Below are 10,212 nucleotides of genomic sequence, written 5' to 3' on the forward strand. Positions count from 1 at the left end.
CGATATACTGTTTATTTATTTTAATTCTCAAAACATGCATGAATTCGACACTTTTATAATCACTGAATCTATTTGTATATCTATATAAATTCGTAGATATTTAAAATGACGGACTCACAAGTTTGTAAGTTATAAAAATTACAAACGATTGTTTTGAGAATTAAAATGAATAATGTACTAAACTCGAAATTTCGTCATATTCAACACTCACGAAATGGAGATTCACCCATAATCTAAAACAGAGATTCTATTAATGCCACACCAACTTTTGCTAATTGAACCTTAATTCATATTTAAATCATTAAATAATTAGTACACATCTAGGGGTGCCGTTAGTAAAAGTTGGTGTGGCAATAGGGGTGCTGTTAGTAAGCTTGTTTCTTAGTTCCAATAAACGTAGTCAAAAGAGTGTGACACGTGGTAGCAAGGAGACATGGATGGAGTTGGGTAAAGTGAGTAACTACTGTCTCAGTGGATCTACATTCCAACGACCCACGACTGTTCATAAACTCAAGAAGTCAATCTTCTCTCCTCCCCCCTCTCCCTCCCCTCTATTTCTCAGCTTTTCTGGAAAAAAAAAAAAAGAAAAAAAAAAAGCCTCAACAGTTCCATTGAGATCTCAAATAGAAAGAGAGATGGATGGTTTAGATCTTGTGTGTTTATGTTTGGGATTGTTTATATTCATTTTCTTAGTGAAGAAATTTTTAATTTTTGCTTGGTGGAAGCCTCAAAAGATAGAGAAACACTTCAGGAATCAAGGAATTACAGGTCCTCCATATAGGTTTCTTGTTGGTAATTTCAAGGAGTTGGCTAAGATATACTCTCAAACTAAACCTTCTCCACAACAAAGTGTGACAAACAACATTAAACACTCCATTGTTCAAGATCTCTTACCTCACCTTCATCTTTGGAGAGAGAAATATGGTAACTTCTTCTTTCATCTCTCCTTATGTTTAGTAAATGTTAATTTTGATGTAAATATATAGAAACTCGCCCATCATGATTCATGAAGATCGGATGGTCAGTTTTACTGTGAGGCCCACTTGTAAGATGTGATCATCAGATGATGGGAATCCATCAGTTCTCTTAATTACCAATCAGCCATAATTAGTGAGGAATAAAATTAGCTTGAGAGTCGAGACACCTCCCTTGCCTAGGGTGCTCGATGTACCTGAACCCATTAGTTGGTTTTGGGTCTAACCAATATGGACCCGATCATTTTTGGGTTGGGTAACTATCTCAAGACCCAATAATAATCGGGTCTCCTTTGATAGACCCATCGGGTACATCAGATGATTACCCGATAAATTTATAATAATATACTAAAATTAATAATCTAATTAAATGCTTGCAAAGAGCTGTCTTAAAGTAAGAGTCATACTGAAATGGGTACCCAAGATTTATATGCCTTGGGATACATGATTGTAATTTCCCATAAAAAGTGTATCTTGAGGGAATTGTGTATCCCAAGACGTACAGATCTACGGTTCCCGAACTTGTCGAAGTCATGGAGTCATTTTAGTATGTCACCTGGTGAGTCATATTATCACGACTCTTAAGTAAAATAAAAATATAAAGAAAATGTGAAGTCTTTTATTTTTATCTTTTCCTTACATATACTTCCATTCATTGTTCATATTTTTATATAATTCCAATGACAAATAAATGTTTCATACTATACATACCTTGTATGATTTTATTTTCAAAAATTTGATTTGCTTGAAGAATTTATTGTTCATCTTAACTTTTAATTGAAGAATTACAAGAAAAATTGTTACATTTATAAATAATTGTCTATTTTATTGGATATTCATAATTTTTTCTCATTCACAAGACATAATTCATCTTAGTGGGCACCCGACGGGTACCTGATGGGTATTAGGTATTTGTCTGGTCCGTTTTGATTCCAAGGATCTCGTACCTAGAACCGAAATCAATGGGAATTGGATGTGCAACTGACCAAGAATTGACCCATTGACACCCTTACCCTTGACCTTCGAAAGATAATTGTTGTTTTCATTTTTGAAAAAGTTCAAAATTTCGGCATTGCAAAAGTAAAATTATAATTTAAACGTTTTATAAATTAATATAGCTGGAATTATTATTGTCTTATAATATAATAAATTAATTTTTTTATAGCATTGAGTGTAAATAACTATTTAAAGATACACTCCTAAATATGAGCAATTATTTCATTCTTCCTACGGGCATTAATCGCTTATTGTTGTCCTATATGTTTTCGTTTCTTTATAATTCTGCATTATTTGTTTAAGTAGAAAGATTGATTTACATGGCATAAGACCAAATTAGTTTTCATTGGTTGTTGATGGGTATGTATATGGAATGAATGTAGGAAGAGTGTTCTTGTACTGGTTTGGTCCATCGCCACGAGTTGTGGTCACCGAACCAGAGCTGATCAAAGAGATGTGGAACAACCCGAGAATGTACTTTAAATCCATACCACATCCAGCGGTGTTCGAGATGGTAGGTAATGGTTTGATCTTTGCCGAAGGGGAAAAATGGGCTCGCCATAGAAGAATTATCAGTCCTTTCTTTACTACTGAAGCCTTAAAGGTAATTACAACAATATTTCTCTTACCATTCTTGTAATCATGGTCTTATTGTCGATTTTCTGTCTCGGTGAATTTGTTAATATATATTTTTTATTTAAATAAAATTATTATTATCATAAATTGAGTTTGTTTAATCACAAAGTCTCATTTTATATAGATCTTAAACATTTAAATTCTTAGAAATTGGTCAATGTTGAAAAAAAAGAAAGTTGTTTTTTGAGGAACCAAATTTGAGGAAATGTTATAGAATGAGAAGGAAAAGCTTGTTGTTCTGTCTCATAATTTTTTTGAAAGAATCAATTCTTGAACTATAATAACAATCAAACAATCCCTAGAGGGTGTAGAGTGATTGGAGTTGGCCTGGATCAGAGCCAGAGCCAACAAAGCCCAATATGAAACATAAGGGCTTAGGCCCAAGCCCAGCCCATTCTTACCCCTAAATTAAATTATTTCATTATCATCATAATCATAATCATCAAATCCTGATCCAATAATATTACTTAACAGGGATATGTGCAAACTATAGTGAGTAGTACAAATGAGATGATCAAAAGGTGGGAGGATTTAACTCAATCAGGTGGATTTGAATTCGAAGTTCATCGTGAATTCTTGAATCTCACCAAAGATATTATTGCTCGAACCGCATTTAGAAGCAGCTTCAAGCAAGTAGATCGCATTGTTGAGCTGCAAATCGAACAAATGTCCATGTTAACACAAGCCCTCAGAACGTTTTACATCCCAGGTTCAAGGTAATGGCTCTATTTCTTAAGGTTTATCTATAATGGTTTTGAGATAAAGAGTCTCAATCGGTACCTAGTTATCTGATTACCCAATATATCTCCGAAATTGATTAGTTGGTTTTGGGTCACCATCGTGGACCAATTATTAGGGACCTGTTAAGAATTGGGTCTCGTTCAGGTAACCTTCTTTTTTTTTTTTTTCATTTATTTTAATTGAAAAAAACGATTGTCTATCTTATCGGGTATCGGATGGGTAATGGGTATTTTGTAAGGTCGGTTATGGTTGAAATGAAAATCGATACCAATAAAAACTGGGACCGATATTTTATTTAGGTTTCGGTTCTTGGTATATATGGAACCGAGCCAAAACCAACTTGTCGACAGCCCATTTTGAGACACTAGATGGGCTTTTCAGATGATGCCTTAGAATAGGCCTAAGCCAATATACTAAGCTTACAAATATGGGTCTACTAAGCCTAAACTTGGTTCCAGGTTCCTTCCTACACCCTTCAATATAAAGAGCTGGAGACTGAGAAGAGAGGTGGATGAATTATTTAGAGATCTGATCAAAAGCCGAGAGTTGATGGAAAACATAGATAACGATATTCTTGGATTGATGATTTCGGCGACAAAGAGCAAAGACACGGAGAAGGCCATGTCGATGGAAGAGCTGATCGATGAGTGCAAAACTTTCTTCGTGGCGGGCTTTGAAACAACATCTTTGTTTCTTACTTGGGCCTGTGTTCTATTGGGAATCCACACTCATTGGCAGGACAAAGCAAGAAGTGAAGTCGAAGAAGTCCTCAAGGGAAAAGTACCTGATTTTGAAGACCTTGGACGTCTCAAAATAGTAAGCTCAACTCTCCTTCATATTCTACAATTAACATTTTTAAGTTTGATATTTGAAAATGGGTTGAGAACATGGTTTTAAATCTCGTCCGAGACCGAGACTGAGACAACTCGTCCGATATGTCTTGGCCACCAACGAGACAGATTGATAAGTCAAACGTAACGGACGAGATTTAATACCACAGTTCATTTTTTCTCATGATTGAACAAGACCACTCAAAAGTATCTGAAAACTCGTCTGAGACAACTCGGTCTAGTTCATGGACGAGATGAGACACCACAATGAGTTTTAAAACGATGGTTGAGAAGTAGCACAATTGGCACCTTAACTTAGCCTTCATAGTCTGGAAAATCAAGCACTATAACCTTAATCTTGAGCCCCCAAAGTGAAATAGGCCTGAAATATTCAAGTCCATACATTCTGGTCCGGACTAGGGCTTACCAACATCCAAACCCTTGAGAGCCACCATTCTTACTCCCTATTAATATTCTCACTTAGATGACTCATTTATAACTCTTTCACTGGAGACTATCCTCATAACAAAATCAAGATTAATGCTGAAGTGACCTCAATATTGGACCTCAAATCACACACCCTGACTTAAAAAGTGTATGGGAACCATAGATGTTTTTCCTCAAGATACGAGTGAAAAAAACATCTATGGTTCCTATTCACTTTCACGTCAAGATGTGCAATATGAGTCCAATCATGAGGTCATTCTAGCATGACTCTAAAATCAATCCACTCTAACAATCAAGATCTAATAAAAGGTTAATATTAGAATTATAATTTTGGATTTTAATTTAAAGTCATTCTTTTTTAATCAAATTTTTTTTGTATACAAATAATAATGTTAGAATAGATTGAATCTTTTTTTTCTTTTTTGACAATGATTTTCAATGTGAGAATGAGTTTAATGGAAAACATGGATTTGTAGGTGAATATGATACTCAACGAAACACTAAGACTCTACTCGCCCGCTCCATTTGTCATGAAGGTGGTAGAGAAAGAAGTAAAGCTTGGAGACCTCACAATCCCGGCCGGAACAAACTTAGAGATCCCCTTGATAGCTGTTCACCATGACCCACAACAATGGGGCGACGATGTTGACGAATTCAATCCAGACCGATTCGCTGAAGGAGTTTCAAAGGCATCGAAACATCCCATGGCCTTTGTGCCATTCACGTTAGGTCCAAGGATTTGCATAGGAATGAATTTTGCCATGATGGAAGCTAAGATTGCTCTTGTGATGATTCTACAACGTTTCTCCTTCGTTATCTCTCCGACATACAAACACTTGCCAGATTGTTTGGTTTTAACAATTCCTCAACATGGGGCGCACATTATTTTTCATAAGTTGTGATTTAAGAACATCAAACGTAATATTATCGTACGGGGTCTTTCGTATTTGTACTTTTCCATGCCTGGGGTCTATACTATGCTACTCATTTAATAATAAAAAGTTGTTTAGTCCAATTTTTCTAACTTCATAAAAATTGACTTGAAATTAAAAATCCAGAGATTGATTTTGTGCTGAAGGTAGAGACCACATTGGCTTAAAGGCACAAGGGTGTACTTACTTACAGGCCCAATAACTCCATTGATGATTGGTTCATGGTAAATGTAGTCCTCAGATAGATGCTTGATATGACTAAGAGCCCTTCTTTAATCATGGGCTTCATAATACGCCCCAAAAAGATGAGAACAATGGCCCAAGCCCAATTAAATACTCGAATTCACTTGCAGGGAGTCACATCAGTTGTTAGGGTATAAAATGGGTCAAACTCGATCCGAAATCTAAGTGATTTGAAAATCTAATTTAATGGGTTTGGAGCCTTAGAGTAGATCCGAATAAAAATGGGTCAAATATAGTGTAATGTCCCTTGACCTGACATTACCCTACCCAAATCGACTAACCCTAATCTAGGTATGATTTTTACGAATCTAGGGATGTTCCTAATGTGAAATGAAGTTCAACCCAATCTGATTTGATTGGTAGACATGATGGGTTTGGATATGGTCTTAGTTAGTATGACCCAGTTCAATTCCTGATCCAGATCTGGATTTTTATCAGGATCTAAATATAGATATACTTGGATTCAACCTGGATCCGACCCATTTTTGCACTCATTGCTCTTTAAGTCTTAATTTTCTACTATTCCATCATCACTATCTCATCAAATTCTTGTCTTTAAAATTTAGATATAAAAATGGGTTGGTGACGATTCAAGTTGACAATCCTTTGTTTTATAGGGTTAGGAGTTTTGAAATGGGCTGATTTTTTGGCGAGGATGATCTCTATGGCAAGGAGATCAATCTCACAAAAAATCAACCAATTCTGAAACTTTTAACCTCATCAAAAGTTGTTTACAATTTAATGGTAAAAATTGACGGTCAATGATTCTTCAACTTGTAAACCATTTTCTCATGGGGTTGGGAGTTTCATAATGTGTTGATCTTTGCAAAAATTCAACCCATTTCAAAACTCAACCTACAAAACAATTGATTGTCAACTTGGACTGTCAAATAAGGATTGTCACTAGATCCCGGTGTATAAAAATATAAGTGGTGCAAAGTTACTTGATGGGATGGGATCAAAATGACCCCCTGCTCGTGCATCTTTCTAAGTTAGTAAGCATTTCACCCTCAAAAAGGTTGTAGATTATAAAATTCCATCAACTTTAAAGTTTTATTTTCCAAAAAAAGTTTGTTTTCACAGTTGGAATTTAATTTTAAGGATTTTGTCAGGGCACACGTTGAAGTGCAATAAATACACTTTGGAAATTGGAATATGAGGGCATTTTCGATATAAAATTCAATTTCCTAAGCGTATTTATTGCATTTTAACGTGTGCCCTAAGGGCACACACTAACAACCCTAATTTTAAATATAGGAGTTAGGTCGAAGTTCGGTAGCTGTCAATTTTCAAAACCTTGGCTCGCTTTGTTTATATGTCAATGAATGGTTGAGACGATTTGCTGTTATTTAATTTTGTTTATTTTTTATATATTAATTTTTGCAATTCTGAATTCATTCTCAAAATTCTGATATTGTCTATAAGAGTAAGACTGACAAACCCTAAACACAGTCTTCTAACTTGAACTCAAGTATTATTTACATTTTATCTGATAAAGTTGATAAACTCTCCACAAACCCAAGTTTACCAACTTCCTTAAATTTTTTTTTTTCTTTCAAAACATCATTTATTTTACATGAAAGGATTAGCCCTCACTAGGGCACAAGAATAATATAGACTACCTAATTACATACCAAATGACTTGCGTCTTGCATGAGAAACTACTATGTTCAAGATAATATTTTTTAACCTATCATACCTCTTAAAGATAATATTTTTTCCTATATGTCTTGAAAATGATAATTTTTAACCTATCAAATCTCTTCAAGCTTGTTTGATAATAGAAATTAAATTTTTTTTGGGATAGATTTTAGGTATAAATGAGGAGTATTTTTATTTATTTTTACCTAAGAAGTTAAAGACGGTGGCTTTCGGGTAAAAAAACAAGGAAAAGCTAATGTATAACATCATGTAATGGTGTTGGTCTATATGATCAATAGGGCCAAGCTGCTTCATCGGAATGACTTTCGGTTTCCTTTTTATTTTTTTTACTTTTTTTACTTGGGATAGATACTTGCATCTTTTGATTGAAAATAAAGGTATTAGTGGGGTCATTCCATGGAGAATAATATGAAATCATGCTAATAAAGTTGATGACTTGATGGGGGGACACTTGGGGTAAGATAATAGAATTAATCGGTAAATCTAAACATTGTATGGGGTATATATGATAAAATAAGGAAAGAAAAGAAAAAAGAAGAAAAGAAAAAAAGAAAAAAAAGAAAAAATAAGATAAACTTATATTGATCAACTGTTAGAACTTATAAGCACTAACCCTAAAAGATATAAAATATTTCAAGAGAACAAATAAAATAAAAAGTTTAAAGAATATTGCTTGACTTAGTTTAGAGGATAGGAAGGGAGGGGCTGGCCAATGGTGGGATTGATCCTTAAACCTCCAAAAAGATTGAATCACATTTCATGTGAATTGAAGAAAAACTTACATGAAAGCAAAGGAAATCAGAACCAATAAAAGAACTATTAAGCAAAGAATAAGATGAACAAAACTTTTAATACCTTTGAAGCCAATAAATAATTTTGTGCCAATTAGAAGAAGAAAAACATCAACATCCCACACATATCAAACCAATCTAATAAAACACCCACATATTTGCAAATATAGGAAACAGCATAAGAAACAAAGTAAAAAACTATTAATTAGATCAAACCCACCAAATAACATAAGAAATAAAATCAAACCAAGTATTCTTTATTGTGTACGGAGATCAATGAAATAGGATCTTGGATTAGCCTCAAACACACTCCTAGGCATCATATAACCTCTCCCCGGAGCCTTCATCATCTTAAAACTCCTCCTGCAACATCTACAACAACAAATACAACAGCATCTCCAACAACACCAAAACTTCAAGAAGCAAAATCTAGAACAACATCCGCCAAAATACCATAAGAACAAGAGAACAAAGACTATGATCAAGGCTATAGGTGCACCCACTTTGAACAAATAGTGCAACTTAGTAATCATCATTCTTACATTCTCAGTGTTCATCTCCTTCAACTTTTCTGACACATGCATCCTTACACTCTCACGGTTCATCTCCTTCAACTTCTCTGAGACATAATTCCTTGCACTCTCACTGTTCATCTCCTTCAACTTCTCTGACATATACTTCCTTACACTCTCTTTGTCCATCTCTTGAAATTTTTCTGACATATACTTTTTCATACTCTCTCCATCCATCTCTTTCAATTTCTCTGAGATATACTTCATTGCACTTTCTCCTTTCATCTCCTTCAACTTCTTTAACATATATTTTCTTACACTTTTTCCCTCCATTTCCTTCAATTTCTCAGACAGATACTGCACTACACTCGCCTTTCATCTCCTTTAATTTCTCCAACATATACTTCCTTACACTTCCCCCCCCTCTCTCTCTCTCTCTCTCTCATAAATAAAGAAAACTTGTGGCACGTTTGTGGGCTGTGATTGGTTGTAATAAAGTGAACAACAAAATCGATATAAACTTACCTAAGTTCCAAAGAAGTGTGGACTGTGGAGTGTTGATCCTGCCTCCTCGGTTCAGACCTTAGAACCCACCTTCTCTATTAATCACTAACCCATGCTTGCCTAGCCCAACAAAAAAAAAAAAAAAAGGAAAAAAAAAAAGAAAAAAAAAAGTTGCTAGGCGTGATCATGATTGTGAGAAAAAAATTACTAGATAGATCCTAGCATAAGGTTTTCATTTTCTATCTAAATGCCCCTCACCTTGGTCAAATTTTAAAGTACTCAAAATGCCCTTACGATAGTTTTTTAATATCTATTGCAAATCATTCAAATGATTTATGATAGGAAAGGTTGAATAGACGGAGAACAACATACTCTTAATTCAAAGATTTAGACGTAACTTTTGGACTATTTCTATGATTTGTAATGACGAATGATAAACAGACAGTGATATAATTATAAATTTGAAGGTTTAGACATAATGTTTGATCTGAGTGTCTGTTTTTTCATTATATTGTGAGTCGTGATAGCCTGAATTACCTACGTGGCATACTCAATCGACACCCATAATATGACAGGCTCGGGAACCATAGATCTGCTCTCCTCGAGATACAAAACTGCACCTTTTATGGGGAACTGTAGTTCTGTATCCTGAGGAGATTAGATCTACCATTCCAGAGCTTGTCATGTCAGGGGTGCCGATTGAGTTTGCCATGTGGGTAAGTGACATTATCACAATTCTTATATCATATGCATTTCAGTATTTCAGAATAACTTGCCTAGTAGCGAGATTGCCTATTTTCTAAAGTCTTCCTGAAATGTATATGTTATATTGGCGAAATGAACACTATTGATTACAATTACACACTTTTTTTGATTAATATTTTATCTTAATATCTGGTTTTCTATTATTGTATATGAATTTTCAGTATTTTAATAAGATCTAT

General features: G+C 34.5%; 1 protein-coding gene across 1 annotated transcript; it reads left to right on the top strand.

The window, feature by feature from the left end:
- The first annotated feature begins 561 nt into the window (after positions 1 to 561).
- Positions 562 to 5,639, top strand: LOC147394630 (cytochrome P450 734A1-like). Its single transcript, XM_086454562.1, has 5 exons — positions 562 to 924; positions 2,354 to 2,574; positions 3,081 to 3,322; positions 3,806 to 4,163; positions 5,101 to 5,639. Exons 1-5 carry the CDS (start codon positions 636 to 638, stop codon positions 5,524 to 5,526), a joined length of 1,536 nt encoding a protein of 511 aa, XP_086310688.1. The 5' UTR covers positions 562 to 635; the 3' UTR covers positions 5,527 to 5,639.
- The last annotated feature ends 4,573 nt before the right edge of the window (positions 5,640 to 10,212 follow it).

The sequence above is a fragment of the Akebia trifoliata genome, chromosome 9 (assembly GCF_017979445.1).
Source record: "Akebia trifoliata isolate Shusen 1 chromosome 9, ASM1797944v1, whole genome shotgun sequence".
NCBI classification, from domain to species: domain Eukaryota; kingdom Viridiplantae; phylum Streptophyta; class Magnoliopsida; order Ranunculales; family Lardizabalaceae; genus Akebia; species Akebia trifoliata.